At 40.6% G+C, this 22,502-nt stretch overlaps 1 protein-coding gene across 1 annotated transcript in view; it reads left to right on the forward strand.

Moving 5' to 3' along the window:
- The window catches only part of Slc25a21 (solute carrier family 25 member 21), a 462,526-nt gene that overhangs the window by 313,738 nt on the left and 126,286 nt on the right, over positions 1–22,502 (forward strand). The window contains exon 3 of the mRNA XM_052185815.1: positions 17,055–17,138. Within this exon, the coding sequence (XP_052041775.1) occupies positions 17,055–17,138 (84 nt within the window). The remainder of the gene's footprint in view (positions 1–17,054; positions 17,139–22,502) is intronic.

Raw genomic sequence — 22,502 nt, forward strand, 5'->3', positions numbered from 1 at the left:
TCAAACCTATATAAATAACTCAAGTAGGGAAGAGACTTCATAATTTGTAACATCAAGTTTCTTTGAGTAGAGTAGAATTTAGAAAGTTAGGGTAGAATTTTGATATTTTCTTAACATAGCCATTCATGTCCTAAGATGTCGCCACTAAAATAAAAGCAAGAGGTAGCTCTCAAAAAACAATAAAACTATATTTATGGCAAAGCAGTCTAACTTTCTTACATTTAAATATAAATTAATCAAATGAAATGAAGTCAATTTATTTCCTTATTTGCACCTTTGAACTGCTTAGTCACCACAAAAATTTGGGGACTCCTATTTGGCCAGTAAAGTTTTTATGTTTTAAGTAAGTTTTAGTCAAAACTGACATATTTTAGTATTTTCTTGTATGTCCTCATTTTTTAAAGGAAAAACAATAAAAACAAAGATAAATAACCTTTCTAAGTCTCAAACCTAACTAAGAAGAAAACTTGCATAAAAAAATAAAATATTTTTCTGCTGGACTGATATTTCTATTTTAACTATGCATGTGTGTGCTATGTAGGAGTAGGGGATAAGGGGAGGAGGAAATCATTATCACTTGACCAGCTCTGACTTTTAGAAGTTAATAAGCATCCCTCAATTGGTATTACAATGTAAAGACTTGGATTCCAAAAAGTTTTTCACTGAGAATATGTGTTCTTCAACATACACAGTGGGCTTTCTGAGGGGAAGCGACCACAAGATAGGAATGTGGGGAGAGGCAGCAGCAAGCAGGTAGCTGAAGAGGCACAAAAGGGGGCAATTTTCCAAGAAAATATGAGCATATCCTATATGATGTCCTGTTTAAGATTCCTAGACATACTCTTCCTGCCCCTGATGGTGTCTCCAAAGCCAGTGGTTCTCAACTTCCCTAATGCCGTGACCCATTAACATAGGTCCATGTGCTGTGGTGACCCCCAACCATAAAATTATTTTGTTGCTACTCATAACTGAAATTTTGTCACTGTTATAAATCACAATGTAAATATCTGACATGCAGGATATCTGATATGGGTCCTCTAAAGAGGTGGCACCCCACAGGTTGAGAACTGCTGCCTAAGCAGTTCCACGTTAGAATGCTTGCCAAAGACTTAGTCTGGGGCTTATAATATGACCTTGCATTAACCAACACAAAGGACATGGCACCCTCAGATTCTGATAATGTGAACAGAATTTGTATATGAACTAATTGCAATGCTATGGGCAAAGAGTAAGGAAACACCAGGAATAATTCAACCCTCAGGGACAGCAACAGGAGCTAAACTGCCACTACCTCTAAACCCAAAGGTAGGCATGTAGGCAAAGGGGACAGGTGCACCAAAGGTGCAAGTCTCAAAGACAGCTCCTGGCAGGAGCAGTGAATTTCTGTTGGCGTGGACAGCAGGCCTGGGGAAGTCTCACAATTAGGAATCCTCCTCCCTTCCCCCTCCTCCCTCCTCCTTTCCCCCTTCACCTCCCCCCTCCTCCCTTCTCCCTTCTCCCTCCTCTTCCTCCCCGCTCCACATCCTCCCTCCTGACACCTGTCACAGTTCCTCATTGAGCAAGTCTAACTGGAAGACAGATAACATAGAAGCCTTATGACAACTGATTCTAAGAACCTCGTAGATCTGGGGAAGGGTAGAAAGATACCACCTAGTGTGACACGAAAAAACACAGTGGTACACACTGTGCTATCCTCAGAGTATGCCAGCTTCAGTGTTGTGAAGAAGCCAGGAATATGGATGCCTGGAGGGAATTAGTCTACAAGGAAGACACAGGGAGAGTACAATATTGACTTCCACGTTAGTAAAAGCAAACCCGGAGTAGCCACAAACACACCCTGATCTCTGTGATTTAACACAGTATGTGACCCACACAAGGGCTGGAGCAGGTTTGCCTGGGTGGCAGGATGTCTTCCGTACCATGTAATTTTTAGCCCAATGTCTTCACATCTTGTCAGAAATTCCATGCAGATGACACGGAATAGATATAAGACACATCTTCTAAGATTATATCTTTCAGGCAAAGAAGGAAGAAGACTAATGAAACTCCATTCAATTCTATTGAAAGCCTCAGTCCAGAAGTGACACATGTCACTTTGGCTTGTTCTACACCTAGGGCCAGTCACATGACCTAGCCACACACTTGCTTATATAGCAAACATGATGTGTTTGGATTAGGTAGTTGTTTTCTAGTGTTGACTCAACACACACAGACATGAACAGCACACACAGGAAAAAGCATACACATACACACACATTCAGAAGGGAGAGTGTGGAGAGGGAGGGAGGGATTTTTGTCTTGTTTTTATCAATTCTGCCATAGATCACAGATCCTGGTGCTATTCTATATCACAGTCTCAGGTTTCAGAGACAACCTCATTACATCTTGTTACACACTAAACAACTATTTCATCCCCATGTGATTGACACTGAGACTTGTTGCTTGATTAAGAACTCCCAATAGAACAAATTACCTACTTGTGCTGTCAAACTTCTAGAAACTTTAAAATTTGAGATTCAGAATACCTTTCAATATCTTATTTGAATACCAAATCCTGATATTACCAATTCTATGCATATTATTTCAAATTTTTCTAAAATCACTTTCAGAAGCCACATGGCTTTTTTGTTTACATTTGTTTACATTTGCTCTTCTAATTATTATTATGATTTTGTAAGGGGAGGAGGAGAGGGGTGTGGTTGCAGGTATGGTGTATGTATTTGTTAGTGTGAGTGTGCCCACGTATGTGTGCTCGTGCACAGGGGCATGGGCATGAGAACATGTGGAGGACAAATGTCAATTTGAGATGTCTTCCTCCACTGCTCTTCACCTTTTATTTTTGGAACATTGTCTCCAACAGAACCAGAGGCTTCGAGGTTGGTTAGGGCAGGCCAGTGAGCTCCAGAGCTCTGAAGCCTGGCTCTGCACCCACTGCTGTCACCGCAGCACAGGTGCAGGTTTCCACACCTAGGTTTTATGTGGCATCTGGAGATTCGGGTCCTCATAATTTATTGGCAAGCCCTTCACTGTCTGAGCCATATCTCCAGCCCTTACATTTATTTTTAGTTGACAGAAAATTGTATGCTTTTGTCCTCAAAACATGTTTTAATTCTTGTGGTAGATAGTCAAAACCCAGCAAAATGCAAGTAATACTTGTAAGAAACATGTTTCTTTGGACTAGTCTTCATGCAGAACATTCTCTTAACATCACGTACAGTTGTAGATACACTGACTTTGCCATTGGAGGCACTCAGCTCTGTCTGTGCTTCATTTAAAAAAATTGTGTGCAAGTCAATGAAAATGGAAGGGTGTCCCTACCAACTCTCCTATAAATCACATCAAGATCTGTAGGAAACTTCAGAGCACAGGGCTGCAACCATCCAGTCATTTTTGCCAGGACTTGACCCATCACTCGTGAGACATGAGCTTCCCAGTTTCAGAAGGTGTAGTGGGTTTTTATCTGAAGAAACACACAGGAACAGAACCCACAACGTAAGCACAGGTACAGAGAAGGAACTCTAAGCATGTTGGATACACTCTGTCATCAGTCTTATCTGCTCTGTCAGTTACAAACTAAATCTAAATAAGCTCTTGTTTGACTTCAAGGGGCCATGGGATGCTTTATAAAGTCCTTAGAGTGGAGGATCCAGAAGAGATCAGAGTGCAACAGCAGACCTTCTTCCCAAACAGAGGACAGATGGAGCCGTCATAAGTTGTATTACCTGGGTGTCTCCACCAGAGCCTGTGAGCAGCAGTATATGTAAGGGAGCATCAGGTAGCTGGCTTTTCCTTCCTTTTGTCACAGCCCATTCTTAGACAAAGTTCAAGCCCAGGCAGAGGCCACAAATCTCTGGCATAGAACAAAGAAACAAACCACATGCAATAATGACCTCTGCACATACAAACGTCTGTTTCAAAGGCCAGACAATAATGGCCATGGACTTGACTGATGAGATGCCCCCTCCTGAGCCCTCACTAAAATCCATGGCCAAACTGTGTTCTCTGGTCCTTGGCCCATTTCTGATTTAAAGTGATGGAATAAAACATACCAGAGGAATGGACACAGGAGACAGGGAGTGGGAGAGTCTAAAGGGAGCAGGTGGTGTGGCTCAGAGGCAGATGTGCTAATATTCAAGAACTCCTTCCTGTTCAGTAGACTATAGAGAAAACATCGCACAGTAAGCAAGGAATCAGAGAAGTTCCATGAGGCCTTTAATGTGAGCCTAGTGTGCTTACGCCTAGCCAAGACAGAGAAGAACAACAGTGTGTCCCAGCAGTGACACAGCAGGATATGGTAGCACATACCTGGAATCCCGACATTTTGTAGGCTAAGGCAAGACAATCTACAGTTTGAGGTCAACCTGATCCAGAGAGCAAGAGTTGGCTCAGAAACAATAAGCAAAATGAAACAAAGAAACAACAACAAAAGACAGAGCTGGCCCTGAGGACCATGTGTTGGGTTCCTTGTCCTATGGCGAAGACAAACAAAAGTATCACTAACAAGGGTGGCTTGCCTGCTATTAACGCTTTCACATTACATATCTGTCTGCTCTTTGAGTATCAATTTTTTAAGTCAATAATTTAGTTAAGCCAAATATAGCATTTGGTTGCCCTGTTCATCACTGACACTCAGTAAATTTTTCTTTGTTTGAATTTATACAAACTTTACTATTAAGGAATATAGTTTGTTCTTTGTTACCTATAAAGAGAGAGGTGAAACTTCCATCTGTCTAGTCTCCCACCCAGACTTCACACTCATTAGTGTGGGGTGTGTTCATCCTTTGATGGACACAAGAACTCATCCCAACAGAAACCTGAGAGAGGTGCTTTACCCTTCATGTGTTCATTGCAGATGGTTCCTTTGGGTCCCATTTCTAATGAATGTTTTCGTATGTTTAGCACTTAGAATTCTAGAACTTAGATTGCCCAAGATGTCCAATCATCTAGATTTTAATTTGTAAAACAGTCATCTGGATTTTAATTTGTAACACAATCAATCATCTAGATTTTAATTTGTAACACAGACTTGGTTTTAAAGGTAATTATGCTGTAATATACAAAGTTATGTAAAAGTTGCTAATTACACTAAGGTCTGAGTTTTATAAAATCAAATGACTTGAACGGCCTTACAGTGTTTCCTTGCTTGCCAAAGTGCCTCCCTGTAATCCTGCCAAGCTATGAGTGGCCTTTCATTAAGCATCTATTTATCTAGTGAAACATGGTTTCCTATACATGTTCTACAGACAGGTTAGGCCTGCTTTTGAGTAAAATTAATTCATGAGTCCCTTGAGTTGCTAGAGTTTAGAACATTTTAAAGTAGCTTTTAACTTGATACTTGAAACTGATAAAACCTCACCCTTTTGACTGAGGCTGTTTTGAACATAGGTTCATAAAATAGTGAAGTATTCATTATGAAAATAATTTAACTGGGAAAAAGAAGTGGTATGTGGGGGAAAGAGAAAGGGTAAGGGAAAAGAAAGGAGGGAGAGGGAGGGGAGGGTCTGTGGAGGGAAGAAAACAAGAGATGAGAAGGAGAGTTCAGTAGTTGCTGTGTCCCTGACAGTGCTCTCCAGACACATGCCAGGGACCTGTACATACACCTGGAAATAAATAAAAATGTTCAATAGAAGCTAGATATGTAGATGCTTTGTTATGCTGTAAAACTGACCCACTCAGCTAGAAGGATCACCAATGTCTCTGTTCTTTAAGCCTAACCCCATCTAAACCTCCCCGCAAGGACATCCATCCATCCTAGCTCACTGTGGCAAGTTCTTCCTCCACCCACAGTCGCACATCCTGGTGCATGAGGAAGCAGATTAAACGAGCAGTTGTCTTAGGCCGCTGCCTTTTCACACTCCTATTAGGAATCCATCTGTAAAAATGAGTATCAGGTAGGTATGTACAAGTGACATTATTTTCTTCTTACTTGAGAGGAGCAGTTGTATGGCCACGCAGAGACCAGGGGATACACTCATAGTGTAAGTGAGAGGACCCAAGGAACCTGCTTCCTCTAAGTCTAATACATTTAAGGCCCAAGTTAGTACTCTTGTTTTTCATGTGATGAAAACCACACACTATACGAAAACTGAAATTAAGAAACACCCTGATATCAGAAAATACATTTTGAATTGCTCTCGAAGCTGAAAGGGATGTATTTATAAGCATCAAGGGATGGTTCTTCATCATTTGAGGGCCTGTCCACCTATAATGTGCCTTTTCCCTTATATTAAAATGATCATACTGTATCCAAATCTCAGTGACCCATAAGGTCAACCTCGATTAAAATAAAGTAAAAAAAATTTAACAAAATTTTCTTCAGGATATTTGATCACATTGTGAACCCCAAGACTGTGAACTGGAAGAAACTCATTGTGGTGTGGCTCAGCCCTAGTACACACCTTTACCCAAGATCTTTCTGTTTAATGTAGATGAGTAGCTGTGGTGTGGCTTAGTCCCATCACACACAGTTAACCCAAGAGATAAATAAAGTCAACCCTAGGTCAAGAGGCAGCGAGAGCAACCAGCTGACAGGGACTGAACATAAGAAAGGAGGGACAGGGAGGTGAAGGGTACTCAAGGCAGCACGGAGAAGGAGCCTTTTCCCTCTGGGACGCTGCTGGAGTATCAAGGTCGGCTGTGCACTTTCTCTGCCTCTGAGCCAGCAGGTTTTCACAGAGCATCTGGCTCCTGAGTCTTCATTGGTAAAATTAAATTGCTGGGATTTTTTGTGTTTAAAACAACAATTTCCTCCTCTAAGATAAGCACATTTTCTTCTGGATTTGCCAACTTTAACATGTCCACTGCACTAGTTTCTTTCCAGCATCCATGCTCAGGAATGCAAAAAAACACACTTGGTCTTTACTGCTTCTTCTCTGATAGACTTCCTTATCAGTGCAATGCTAAATAAACCATACCATGGGCTCATTTGATCCATTCTAATAAAAATGCAGTAATCTCTCAGGTCTCCTGCTCTGTGTTCTCTGACTTTTTCTCTCAGAGTCTCTGGCTCAAGGTCTCTAGTGTATAATTAGTTTCCACAAAATGGCTCAGTTCCCAGAGCCAGTGAGGGGTTCCGGCAGATTTGACCACATTTTAATTCTGTTCTGGAAAACTTTTATGGCAGCCAGAAACCAAGTCGCATCTTGAACATTAGCAAGCTAAATCCAACACCTAAGCATAATAGTTCTCTGTACAAGTACACTTTGGTAGCAGGGATCTGTAAATAGACTTGTATACCAGAGGGAGACAGGAAGGACAGGTAGAAAGAGGGTGTGACCAGCCTTTGTGGGGACGGGGCATCGGTAGTATCCAATTATTTTTGGAATACAGGGAAGCTATGAAATGCATTAAGTATGTTAAGTTTAATATTTGAAGACTGAAGTTAATGCAGCCTCCTCAATTTTTGTTACCTTTCTAGTAAATTCTATTTCTTACCCTTACTTGTAATAATGCAGAGAGGAATACATCTGAATGAAATTATCTGTTGGCATTAATTATGAGGTCTGATTAAATGTGTGTATGTGTGTGCATGTATATGTGTGTACTTTTATGTATACTCAGACTGGCCGTACCACAACCTGATTTTAAGCATAGTTTTATTTCGATTTTGTGTTTTGTTGTTGTTGTTGTTGTTGTTTTGATGTGGCATTTGTCTTACAAAACAAAATAATTGAAATTTGTGCTGGTCAAGCCTTCATTTAATTGAGACCAGTTTATGCCTAGAGCAATTTAATTATGCAGCCATGTTAATTAGTCTATTTTATTGTTTGTGGCTTAGCAGTATTAGATTAGGTTGTAATCTCTAGCGATCATTTGCCTTTGAGTTGTTAACTAGCATGCTGTCATTAAACTAAGTTTTAGAATTATATCGTCAATGCTCTTAGTCATTGCCCACGAAGCTACAGAAACAACAAAGAAGTTGTGCCCGGTGGTACAATGAACCTTATTACAATTCACTCTGTGATATTAGATATTTTCATAGGACCTAAACTAGAAACACCTTATAACGATTCGAAATAGTCAAAAAGGGATATACTTCACTGCACTGAGAGACACTGGATAGATAGATGTTTATTGTAACAAAATGTGTTGTTGGCAAGTGATGAACCGTTTGTAGGATACTTAAGTCTCTGTTGATTATAAATTGTAAAATATATAGCTACAACACATCAGCCTTTAACTGTTTCTGGCTCTGTGAAGAGTTACAGTTAGACATTACTAGGATCACAGAAAATTACTTAAAATATAATGAAGCTATTAGGACTGATTTGATATTTTAGAGAGATCATTTTTTGAAACTCTATTTTTTTAAGGTGTTCAAAATTACATGACATAGAGAGTTTTCTTTGCTTTTGTAGCTTTGCCAAAACGCTATTGCCTTATCTGTAGTAATTATCTAGTCCAACAAGTGCCCTGGGGTTACATATTTTTTTCAAATTATAAACAGTTTTATAATAACAGAGAAATGTATTAGTCTCATTCAGTTTCACAAATTCTAAGCCAAACCATAGCCAAGCGCACTGGCATGTAAAGGCATCTGGGTCGTAGATGGGTATAACGGCTTGTAAAAGAAGAAAATGAGTAAACTATAACCTGGATCATTCTCTTTCCTCAACATTTTACAACAATGCATAGTCAATGCATGTAGCATGTACAGGCACAGCTTTTGAGTTCCAGCTGTCAATCACTGCTCAGCCAGCGTACACCACCATAACTGCTGGACCTACTAGCAGTACTTTAGAGAGTTGCTTGATGCCAGGCTGTGACCAAGAGCCCAGTGAGCACATGCGATCACTAGATCCCAGGTGAACCAAAGCCTGCTTTGCTTCCCTAAAACTTTTATCACTTAACCCTCTCCAGATGGGAAATCTCTGTTAGTTTTAAGGCCATACCCTATATCCATAAGTTTCTAAGACAAACTTATATGTAATATTATTATACTTAACCTAACATGAAAAAAAATATTCATAACTAGATTTCCAAAAAAAAACCCGTTTCACGTGGATACTCACTAGTGTCTCAACAATTGAAAAGTAAGGCATGGATGTAGATGAGAGTTTAGAGGACACAGTTCCCAAGGCTCACAAAAGACTCAAAGAATGGTTTGGGCAGGCACATATGCCATGGCAGCTGTGAGCAGATACACACGTGTATGCAGAAAATGCATAAATCAATGTAATTAAAAATGAAGAGAACCATCTTTTTTAAATCTTCCCGAGTACCCCACCACCTGCATGACATTTTTGCAAGGATGGTAAGTGTGGGTCCCCAAAATATATCTCTCTACAGGAAGGGAGCATTTCTTCTGTCATCAAGTGATTTTTCAGAACAGAAGAACCGAGTACATTTGGTGGGAAACTGTCTAAATCTATGCATTATAGGGCCCTTCCCCGAAGTCGATGAGGTAGATACATATAAGTTTCCAAGCCTCTGACATGCCTTTGCCTGTTTGATCTGACTTTGGCGGTGTTCATCCAATGATCAGGAACGCAAACACACTCTGTAGGAGCAACATCTCATTTCAGTAAGATTTACTAATTACAGTGACTTAAAATCTTTATTTAATCTTCCCATAGTTATCCTTTTAATGTGTTCTGTAATTGCAAACCCTTTGGTCTGTTAATCTCTGATTCATTAGTGGGCTCCTTAAGTGTTTATTAAGAAGCTCATGTAATATTCTGGTAATTACTAATAATCTCTGTTCATAGCACACGTACAAAGATCTCTGCAGGGAGTTGCATTAGGGCTCATCAGCACTTACAGGCTGCAGCTCCTATTAGGAGCATTGGCCTCCTGAGAACAGAGAGGACTTACACAGTAGCACAGAAGGTCCTTTCTCTCCCTGACCAAGAAACGCAAAAATGAAATACGACTGTTGTTCCTCCTCTGCAATTCACTATTCCCCTGCCGTCTGATGTTCTGTTGTTCCGCTGAGGAGAAAGGCCGACCGGGATTGCCCTACGCATCACTAGAACTGTAACTGGGGATGTCTAGTCTGTGTCTCCAGTGTACCTCGCCTCCATTGACACAAGGGTGCAATTACTGTACGGGCTAATGCGTTGTGGTGGCATACAGTGCCACTGAAGGAGAACGAGCTGCCACTTAGAGCTTTGGTACCCAGGATCTCTGCATCCCCACCCTGAATAAAACCAACCCTCGCCACCCCCTCCCTGGAAGCAAAATCCCTTTAATAGAGGGCAAGCTTTGACAGACAACACTTCAAAGTAAAAGTGATGATAAGCAGTGTTCGGTGTGAATGGTTTCTGAGGGCCAGGTCCAATGGGAAAGAGGATGGGAGAAAACACAAACTGGTGACCTCAGGTGACCTCAGGAGTGATGCCAGAAACCAACGTCGCTCATCGCACAAATCCACTTGGGTTTGGCAACAGTGTGGAGAGATGACTCGCAACAGCCTTTGCTCCCAAATTTTTTTTTTGTCTTTTTTTTATTCGATATAATTTATTTACATTTCAAATGATTTCCCCTTTTCTAGCCCCCCCACTCCCCGAAAGTCCCGCAAACCCCCTTCTCTTCCCCTGTCCTCCCACCCACCCCTTCCCACTTCCCCGTTCTGGTTTTGCTGAATACTGTTTCACTGAGTCTTTCCAGAACCAGGGGCCACTCCTCCTTTCTTCTTGTACCTCATTTGATGTGTGGATTATGTTTTGGGTATTCCAGTTTTCTAGGTTAATATCCACTTATTAGTGAGTGCATACCATGATTCACCTTTTGAGTCTGAGTTACCTCACTTAGTATGATATTCTCTAGCTCCATCCATTTGCCTAAGAATTTCATGAATTCATTGTTTCTAATGGCTGAATAGTACTCCATTGTGTAGATATACCACATTTTTTGCATCCACTCTTCTGTTGAGGGATACCTGGGTTCTTTCCAGCATCTGGCAATTACAAATAGGGCTGCTATGAACATAGTAGAACATGTATCCTTATTACATGGTGGGGAGTCTTCTGGGTATATGCCCAGGAGTGGTATAGCAGGATCTTCTGGAAGTAAGGTGCCCAGTTTTCGGAGGAACCGCCAGACTGATTTCCAGAGTGGTTGTACCAATTTGCAACCCCACCAGCAGTGGAGGAGTGTTCCTCTTTCTCCACACCCTCTCCAACACCTGCTGTCTCCTGAATTTTTAATCTTAGCCATTCTGACTGGAGTAAGATGAAATCTTAGGGTTGTTTTGATTTGCATTTCCCTAATGACTAATGAAGTTGAGCATTTTTTAAGATGTTTCTCCACCATCCGAAGTTCTTCAGGTGAGAATTCTTTGTTTAACTCTGTACCCCATTTTTTAATAGGTTTGTTTGGTTTTCTGGAGTCTAACTTCTTGAGTTCTTTATATATATTGGATATTAGCCCTCTATCTGATGTAGGATTGGTGAAGATCTTTTCCCAATTTGTTGGTTGCCGATTTGTCCTCTTGATGGTGTCCTTTGCCTTACAGAAACTTTGTAATTTTATGAGGTCCCATTTGTCAATTCTTGCTCTTAGAGCATACACTATTGGTGTTCTGTTCAGAAACTTTCTCCCTGTGCCGATGTCCTCAAGGGTCTTCCCCAGTTTCTTTTCTATTAGCTTCAGAGTGTCTGGCTTTATGTGGAGGTCCTTGATCCATTTGGATTTGCTTTGCTCCCAAATTTTCTTTCGCTCCCTCCCGCAATGCTTACCAAATAACCTCATTGAAAAGTATCCTGGGAGCTAGGGAGATGGCTCAGTGGATCTTCTCCAAGCCTCAGGATCTGAGTTTGATCCCCTGGAACCACACAGTAAAAGAAGAGGCCAGACTTCTGCAAGCTGTCCTCTGACCTCTGCATGAAGACAAGTACGTGCACCTGAAAACACACACACACACACACACACACACACACACACACACACACACAATTTTAAAAGTTGAAAGCAAAAACAAAACCCAAAAATAAAATGAATAAAAACTTGAAACAGAGTGTGCAGTGTGCAGATGTTCACGCGTGCTTAGAGATAACTCCATGCCCTATAGCAGTCCAACTCTTTGCAGTTCGATGCTATAAATTCTCACAAAGATATAAATATGTAATGTACATATCATGCAACCTGTAATCCTTTGGGAATAAAACACTGCACATATCTGACAATATCTTTGCATAGATTTTGACATTTTTACACAGTTTCGCCCTAAGTCTTTTAAGACAGCAAAGCCATTTCACTTCTTATTGACGTCTTTCTTTTGGCTGTGTCTCCGAAGTACTCTAAAGTGCTGAAGCGTTACATCTCACTGTCTCCTTGCTGACAAGTATTAAAAGGATCTTTCCAAACACTTGTCTAAGTGAGTAGGGGCCTGATAGCCAATTCTTGAGTCTGTGAAAGCAAATGTACTACCATGCATTAGGTGGTTGGACATTGAGAGGCACCTTCCTGGTCCTGGTGGCTACTGCAGTACCTTGCTTAGTACTCCTGCTGGAGCAGAAGCCAGGGCCCATTGCTCCCACTGCTAAGCGCAGGCAGCCTCGCACAGGCAGGCCTATGGCTGACTGTTCCCCTTGGCTCCTTTGCAGCGCTTCAGAGATTGGAGCCATGTGCCTTCCCCTCGTGTTCAGTTCTGAGTGGATGTTAGGCACCAAGTAGATCTCAAATGTACAGTCCAGTCTGTGTCGTTGGCAGCAACCATTCTTTCTACCAAATGGAGTTACTTGGATGGCGAGTCCACATGTGACCAAACTACGCTTATAAAGACAATAGAGAGATCCAAGTTCTTCTTCTCAACAAAATGGAGAGAGAAAGAAAGTTGTCTTTACAACTTGAGAATTGTATTACTTACTCAAGAATTGTCTCCTGAAGCATAAAGAGAATTTATTAGCACACAACAGCTTGGAAAAAGCTGAGGTTACGTAGAAAGGAAGAAGGAAATTGCTGTTTTACATGATTGACCAAAATGCATTGTAATTATATCGACTTCCTTAGAACTGATAGCTCCCTCATCAGATTAAATCATATGTCGTGGAGCTAAAACCACTGATGTCCCCGTGCAGAGTACAGCAGGCTGTCTCTGAGGCGCACATAGGAGAGGCATCACGCTCTGACTTTAGCGGGATCTGGCCTCCAACTGCTTCCGTCTGCATCCTGGAAACTGCTCTGCGCCCTGCTGTTGGCCGTGCCCTCCCTCCTCTGCATCGCTCCTGCGGTGCAGCTGCGGTCATTTGGCCCCTGCATCTCCTGCCTGCCAGGAGTGCAGCATCATTCGGACACCAGCTTCTCCGTGAAGCACGCCTAACCACCCCACTGACCACTGCTGAGTGCCTGTTCTGAAATGAGAATGACAATTAGTGAGTGGGGTTCAGTCACAGATTTTTAGCTCAAAGATATCAGCCCCTTGTTTTCCCTTTCTGCAAAGTGCTATCTTTTGTCAGCAACGGTCAACCCACAGGAAATTCTTCAGTATCAGGATAGGGGAATTAATAAAACTCACTTACTGGCATCTGATTTTCCAGAACACCACTTCTAGGCATTGCTCTTTGCATTGGTATCACCTCTTCACCTGTCTGCTTCAACTAACCACACATTTCTAAAAGACAGAACCATGCCTAAAACACGGAGCACACCCCCTAAAGAGTGGACATGACATAATAGTACATATGGCACAATAATGCTCAATAACTCACATTAATTGAATGTAAAATGGATTTCAAGAGTTACTTTTTTATTCTGGGAAAGAAAAAGGGATTTCACCTAGGCAGCTTATACTTCTAATAATATACTTCTTAACTTATACTTCTAATAGCATGGTGAGCTGTGCAAACCTCGCAGTATCTGAAGTTGTCAATACCTTAAACAAAGCTGGTTTCTTAACCTCAGAGTCAACAAGAGGTTAAAATTGCCCAGAATCGGGATGTGCCCTTATTGGTTCACATGCTGACTCAGTACTGTCTAGAAGCAGAGTCACACCTGTAAGGTGGCCACCCAGAGAGCTGAGATGCTTAGCTACAGAGCTGAGAAAAGATCAATGCTCTCTGCTGGGCCTTGACCTTTCTCTCTTTCATCTCCCCACCTCCACCCCCACCACCCCCATAAGCTCGATTAGGTCTGAATCCATCCTGAGCAACCATGTGTGCTAGCAGAGTGTCCTGGTGTCTCCCTGAAGGGAGCCCAGGCAGGCCGGAGTGCTTCCCTCCTTTCTCCATTAGGAGGCACAGCTTTCCCTCAGTGGCCTTTGTTCCTCTCCCCACCTGGACTGCTTTCCACTAGTTGGCTCCATTTCCCTTTTGAATCCCGTGAGGACCAACTCAAACCCTTTCCCTTTCCTGAGTCTCTTCCCGAGCCTTTACAGAGAGCGGTAATCCCACTCCAGCCCCAGCCTGGAGCACCTGGACAGCATGAAACCAATGCTACTTAACATTTCAGGTGTTGGAGGTTAGCAGGGACTCTTAAAATTTTAGTTCTTGTGTTACTTCTTACACTTGTTAAAAGTGGACATAATGTCAATATGTCCACATAGTGCAGAATAATTGTGAAACCTGTAACACCCTGTATCATATGACATACATTAAGAAAATACTTGGCAGATTAGAAGAAAAGCATCTACAAAAAAACTTGACTGAGGTAAAGATGTATTTAGTGAATGATTTTACAGATACTATGAGAAATATATATGCAACATAATGGTTTTACAATAAGTAAATACCTTTTAAGTGATTGTCAATAGAAGAATTATTTATTCTACAAACCTATACATAATTCTCCTATTGCATTGCTTTCTGTGTAGTGTTAAATTATTTTAAAACATGAAGTTATCTCATCTACATGCTATAGTCCAGAAATGTCCAAACTAGACAGACCTCTTCCTGAATGTTCCAAGCCAGTTACACACAGTGTGCCTCTGCATATTAAAAAGTCTGAGGAAGTCAGCTGTCCCAGCTCATGCTCTTCTGATAAGTTCTATATAATTTGGTTTTTGTGTGTGCATGTATGTGTGTGTGTTCGTGTATTACTATATATGTAGGAACACATGTATGTGCAGGATCGTGTGTGCATGCACACACGGAGACTAGAGAGAACATTGAATGTCATTCCTCAAGTGCACTCCCCCTTGATTTTTTGAGGCAGGGTTTTTCACTGCCTTTGGGCTCACTAAGTAGGTGAGAGTGGTTGCCCAGTAAGTCACTGGAATCCTCCCATCTCCACTTCTCCAGTGCTAGAAATCCAAGTGTATACTGCGGTGCCTGGCTTTTTCACCTGGGTCCTGGGGACTGAAGGTGGGTTCTTATGATTTCATAGCAAGGGATTTATAGGCTGAGCTATCTGCACAGCTCTGTACAATTAAAATTTAAGAAAGTAGTTTTTGCTCAGAAACTAAGCTTCTAAACTGATCTTGTCAGCATAGCTGCAACTAAAAGTCCCTCATAATTAAGATGACTATGACATTTTAACGTTTAACAGTAGTCAGCAAAGTCTTGTAGAGCATTAAGTTCTGGGCTAAAGATGAGCAGAACATGTTAAAATAGCAACCAAAAATGAGTTAAAAACAAGAGAGACCACCCCGAATTCACACACCTCTAATTACATGTCTGCATTCTGCATTCTGCATTCTGGCACACGCCACACATGGAGGATCATTCAGCCTTCATGATTGTTTCCTACACCACAACCCCCTTTAAACTACCCAGTCAGCCAATGAGTAGTATTAGTTTGGGGATTTGTTTATGCCAGGAACTTTTCTGGGAGATTCAACTGGCACAGCCTTGCTCCTCCAAAGTATCAACTTCCCACTTCATAAATCCCAGGTAATTTTAGCTTTATTCCACTTGCCCAGTGTGTTCAAGCAGCATGAAGAGGTCATTCTTGTCTGTGAGAGTTTGGGTTTTCAGCATAATCCCCCAGGGAATAGTACTTCAAAGAACATTATCTCTAGAAGAGGAGAAGAAGAAGAAGAAGAAGAAGAAGAAGAAGAAGAAGAAGAAGAAGAAGAAGAAGAAGAAGAAGAAGAAGAAGAAGAAGAAGAAGAAGATAAAGAAGAAAGAAAGAAAGAAAGAAAGAAAGAATGAATGAATGAACGAATGAATGAAAGAATGAAAGAAAGAAGAGGAGGAGGAAGAGGAGGAGGAAGAAGAAGAGGAGGAGGAGGAGGAGGAATGACTATCATAATGATACAGAAAATATTTTGAACTAGATAATATAAAGGGTAATTCTAAAAAGTACCTACAAGAGAGAAAAAAAGAAATAGATGGAATTGTGGCAGGAAACAGAGGATGGTAAATGACCTTGAATCAGAATTTAGGGTTAAAAAGTTAAATTTGAGCCGTGAGCAGAATAAATAAACCAGAGAAATGGACTGAACATGGCATGTGATAAAATGAACATCCCATCTTTAGAAATAGACCTCAGAACAGACACAAATAAAAGATTAGCTGTCATATTGTTTCTGCCTTTGGTGCACTACAGTGGGAGATAAACAACTTTCAGAAATGGAGCCATTTCTTCCCTGAGCAATGGCTGTGTGCAGACCAATGCACTTGTGCAGAGACCTTGTCCCATGGTGACATCATGATGGTAAATTGTAGCCCACCATGCACCTGCAAGCCTTCAAGCACCTGTCTGGCAGTTAATTCCAAGTTCACACTCAGAATCTAACTTGTATTAATTCTTTTGTCCTTCTAAACTTTGTATTAAACACCCATTGTGGAACAGTAATTAAGGCTTGAACTGTGCATTTTTTCATACACATCTTCAGATTATTCTTTCAGATTAAGACAATGTATGGCATCTATACATGGTTTTCACACACACACACAAAATCTAAATGCTTTAAGATGTATATCCATGGCTAAGAAACAAAATCCTGAGCTCCCATAAAGTACAAATTAATACCAATAAGGTAATAACAGAAATAAGGCAAAGGTTATATAAGAACAATAATGTAATAAAATCTATAGTAATGGTGAAAATATTTTAAATTACTCTGGAAATGCTACATTTTTTTTGAAATGCTACATTTTTAAAACTTTAAAAACAAGAAAAGTTGGCCAAATTTTTACTGTGTGTCTTCCTGTTGTTGCTTGGTTTTTTTCCAGGTTCCAGGTGCAGAGAAGTGTAACAGACCCACAAAGTTATAGAAGCTTAGGAGACAGCTTCCGGATGATCTTCCGAACTGAAGGGTATGTGATGTCTTTTGTACATGGTCTGTATAGTGATATGGTCATTTTAATGTACTGTATCAATAATGTCCTACTTGACCAATTTTCTTGTTTTCCATAGTTTGCTTTCCTGTCCTAGTCTTACTAGGGAAAACATTCTGATAAAAATGTGCCTTCCTATTTTGTTATATATTTTCCTAATTCGAATGAAAACAAAATATGTATATAGTGGAAACTGCTGTAAGACTATGAATTTTTTAATTGTATTATCTAAACATAACAGATATCACTTTGGGACTTAAATATAATACCCAAATCCCTTCCTTCTCTCTAGCCTACCTCCATTCTCTAGAGTCAGCCACTCATTTCCAGAAACGCTTTCTACCAGAGACCCCTCAGTGACTGTCTTGGACTTAGACACATGTAGATGATTTTCACAGGCCTTCCTGTCTTCTATCACCATCTCTCCAGACTTGCCCTTAGTCCTGTAGAAGCCTTCTCGCAGGAGCCCATTCCCGTTCCACCTTCATTGCCAGGAGCTCCACCTCTTGGTGCAGATCCCAGACTCCCTCTTTCCCATGGTCCCGTCAACATGTGCTGACTATATCTCGATTTCAGCCATTCTAGATTAAGCTGAGATCTATCACATGTGTGTGTGTGTGTGTGTGTGTGTGTGTGTGTGTGCACATAAACCACAGCATGTGTGTACAAATCAGAGGACCACTTGTGAAAGCTGGTTCTCTCTTTCTAACATGTAGGTTCCTGGGACTAAACTTGGGTTGTCAGGATTGCCAGCAAGTGTCTCTACATCAGCATCAATTTTAATAGGATCACTATACATACTCAGAATTCCCCCATGAAACTCTGAGGTAGGACAGATAAAGGAACTAAGGGTTCCTTTAGGGTTCAAGAGGTTAGCGATACGTGTTAGGGATAGGAGGCACATCCAGGTCTACATAGCACTGTCACACTAAAAGAATAAAAAAATAAATCACATTCTCAACTCCAAGATAATAAAGTTTTTCTCTGGCATTTTATATTGACATTTTTAATTCATCTAGCAATTCTTGCTATAGTCTTTTGTCTAAGCATTACATTTCATTATTAAAGGATTAGTCAATTATCCAAATGTAACCTGAAAAAAACCCACCCTTCATTCGCTAAGTGTGGATTCTACACTGCAATTTACAAACGTGCGTGTACTCACCATCTTGGCTTTGGATGCTGTTTCCATGTCTTGCTGTTTCATTGCATTGTCTGTTTATCTGTGTGCAGGCATCATGCATTCTAACAACTTATCCGCAACAGCACCATACTGTTTTAATTATTGCATCAGCAAAATATTTGGGGACCATGTAAAGACATGTCCTGTGGTATAAAATTGAGATTACTGTCATGGTGTGCAGAGCTGTTACCAGCACACACCTTCTTCTTGAGACTCATTTTCATACACAGATGTGCTTCTCACCTCTCACTCTTAGAACTTTTGCCAGTTGTCCTCCTGGAACTCCTAATCCCCCTCTTCATTCAATAGTGACTTCACATTTCACCGCCCCTGACCACCTTTTCTCTGGCATATGCTGAATCGTTTCCCTTCTGTCCCCATATATATGCTGCATAAAATATGCCCTGTCTTGAGCATCCTAAACCCTCAAAATATGTTTCCCTAAAGGCCATTTCTCATTTAGCATTGCATTCCCAATGCAGTGTTTGGTCTGAGGAGAGACAGTATAAGTATACTAAACGTGATTGGAAGTTCTCATAGCTATTCTGTACTGTTGTAAATCAAACAAAGAAGAAAATTGTGCTGTGATCCACACTCTCTGCGATGAGATAACAAGAAGCCAGACATTGCCAGCATACTTGTATTTAATATAAGAGTTATAAATGGTGCTTCCTTTGCTCAGCAGATATTAAAAAATTAAAGAAATCAGAGTGCATTATTTAGTCACCGAGATGTCCCTTTACAGAGAGTCCTGTTAGCATTAGCAAGCTCTGTAAACTGTAATGGATATCTCTGAATTAGATGTGGGTGATCCTTAGCCAGGCTCTTTACTTCATTTATGTTTTAGGGAAAACTGATGTCTCTGCTTTGATATCAAATAATACAGCAAACACACAGTGTGTGTGGTCCTTGTATAACAAAATTGGCCTTTTCCTATTCTGTATGTATAATTGCTTCTATAGCAAATTGGCATTTCTCTGCAGTGCCTGTAGGATCTGGACATGGTGCCCAAAGATCAGAGGGCTCTGTTCTTAGAAATGGAAATATCTGTTAAATTTAAAAATATACAAAGGAAAAGGCAGCATGTAGATTTTGATGCCCAACACAGACAATTAATAGCTTTAAACTAAACAAAGACCAACGAACAAAACTGAATAGAAGAAAAAGGAAAAATTTAGTACATAGGTTAATCTTTTCTTACTAAAAGATTTTTATATCTTTACTTAGCTTTCTGAGTGTGCTGTGTTCTCAGGGACGGTTTCCATACTCAAGAGGCCTGCTTGAGATCTGAAATGAGAGCTCTGATTCATTTGATGATTGCATCTCTCTAGGTTAGAGGTGGTGAAATCTTAAAGACTAAATTCTAGGTATGCCGAGGCTCTGCACACTCCCTTCCCTATGTAGGCCTAAGAAGTGGTCCTTTCTACCGTTCTCAGTGATGTGTCCAGATTTCAGCATACTATAAAGAAGACCATGCTCAGCCACTGGAGTCTCTGCTCCTTCTACTCTGCACTCTCTTCTTAAACACATAGCTTATGCTTTTGTTAAAGACATGACTTTCATTCCAACTTTTCAAGAGCCACTTAATTTAATTTTTTTGAAGCTTTACAAATCCCAGAAATGTTCATAGTTTGTAATTCTCATAATCTGCTTTCACCAAAGAGACTGCTGCATCTAATGTAAAAAGGGGAACTCAGAAAATAAATATAAGAAAGAGATTTGTCCCTGTCACCGTGGTTATTCCTCTCTCTCTCTCTCTCTCTCTCTCTCTCTCTCTCTCTCTCTCTCTCTCTCTCTCTCTCCCTGGTCCAGAAGTAAACTAGCCAAATAGTCTATCTACTGAAATACAGTAAACCTAAAAGGCAAAAGGCATAGCCAACCTAATTAGGGGCCTTTAAAGCAGATCCGTTCTGCATGCAAGCTTTCCTGAATAGCCACGCCTGGCATCCCTGTCTCTGTGCAGAACGTGGTCCTCACAGGAGAAAATGCTATTATTACTCCTCAGCTAAGTTGCCCCCTTCAGAAGGAAGCAGTAGAGGAGAGTGGAGGGTTAAAATGTTCCATTTCGGGGGAAAGAGGTGGGGATTATGTTTGTAAACCCAGGACATCTCCACCTCTATTCTTCCACCATTGCTCTAGTGTCTATTCTTTGTGAAGTAGAGAGAAAATGGAAATTTGGCAGAACTTAACTTATCCTGATAGGACATGGAAAAGAAAACATGTAACAATCTGTGACCTCATCAGCATTCCACACAGTATACCAGAGTTTCTATGTTATTGTCAACATAGCAAATCAACACATCATTTTGTATTTTGTGTGAGGTAGCTGAAGATCAGAGAAGTTAGTGGCCATCTCATAACTATGGTTTTTTTTCTCTATCATACTGTGTTGCTTTTCACTGAAAGGCCACATTTTATTACTTAATGATTAGAAAAAAGATGATATAGAAATAGTAGGTATAAAGTTACAATTTTCAAGTAGCTATTATATAATTGTTTGGCATTTCCAATTTCAAATCACACAGCAATTTAAATCATCCTTTGTCTCCTCCTGAAGTGACTATAAAAGCCCCCAACAAGTCAACCAAATCTTGGTGATTCTGTGGCACCACCTCAATCCTCTGCAACTCAGGACTTAATCCAATCATGCCACATTCCTTGCAGCTGAGGGTGTAAGCTCATGGTTTTTAGTCAGCCTGCTCTCATCTTGTATGATCCTCGGCTCACTTATGACAATAATTCTTGGGCCTTGGTATGCTCAAGGCTAGTAACTAGGCAACAACTAGGTCAGATTAAACTCAGCTTCAAATGAGAAACATGTTGATTGCTGGTGCCTTCCGAAATATGGTGCTCTTCAGAAAGTATTGCTGTAGAAAATATGTGGTTGCTTTGGGGAGAGCATTGGAACTGTGTTTTGCTTTGCGATTTGTTTTCTGTAACCACTGATGCTGCACCAAGTATCATCTTACAATCAGAGCACTTGGTGATTATAATATTTTCTAGTTAAATGACATTTAAGGCCTCATTTTATGAGCTCCAGCATAATTGGCTAATTTGGTAAACTCCAGATGTGTGAGATAATGTGCCACTCATTTAAGTGCCTTTCAGACAGCATAAATGGCACAGCCCCAGGAGGTATAATCACTCCTTCTTGTTTTCATTAAGAAGAGGAGTGAGTGGCTGGTGACACAGACAAAGGAAGGAGGATTCTACCAGTCTAAATCAACAACTTGGTAAGATTTGGAGGTTTTATATTTCATCAGTGGACTACTCAAAGACCTTTGGCTAAAGCATCTTAGTGAATCTCCTTTTCAAAAAGTGGTTTGCTGAACCACTAACATGGCTAGCTGGCTTTCAAGCAGTCTTGGAAAAACAGATCTAGAAAGTGCTTTGAAACTGCCACTCATCTCCTGAAAGGGAAAGCATTGGTGCTGAACAGACAGGGCAAAGCTATCTCTTCCCAGAGCTGTGAATTGTAGTTATTTTGATAATCAATATTTTTACCACCTAACAGGTTACAGCTTCCCAAAGTACATTAGTTGATGCTACTTCTTTTTTCTTTTAAGAGAAATCAGCTCATCCATTCAGCATTGCCGAGCTGACATAGAATAGGTGGCTTCCTCCTCCTGTAGCTGCACACTCTTATCTGACTGTAGATCTCAGAATATGGCCTCAAGCAGACTGAAGCCATTGACTTCTTCTGTTTCTTCTATTTGGAAAAGGAAGACAAGAAATGCTCAATTATGGATGATATAGATACAGTGTTATCATTCTTAAATGATCTGTGTTCCTTTGACAGATTGTGTGCATGTTTCTCAGTATGATGTACTGAAGTATACATCAGAAAAATTTGTCAGAGGAATACAGCTCGTTTAAAAATGATAATGCATATGTATCATCCACAATTGAGCATTATTATCTGTCTTCTTTGATGTCCTCGGGAGATTGACTCTGGGATAATTATAAGATGCCCGCAGTTATCCTACACAGGGATTTAACATCATAGGATAAAGGAGTTGATATTTCATCTTCATTGCTGATCTCATGCAGTTCTTGAATGATCTCTTGGTGCTGGCTATGTTTCTCACACGTCTTCCAGGTGGAAGAGGAAGGCTCAGACACTCTCCCCACAGTATTGTTGTATTTACAGATGTGATCTG

Source organism: Apodemus sylvaticus, chromosome 6, assembly GCF_947179515.1.
Source record: "Apodemus sylvaticus chromosome 6, mApoSyl1.1, whole genome shotgun sequence".
NCBI lineage: Eukaryota > Metazoa > Chordata > Mammalia > Rodentia > Muridae > Apodemus > Apodemus sylvaticus.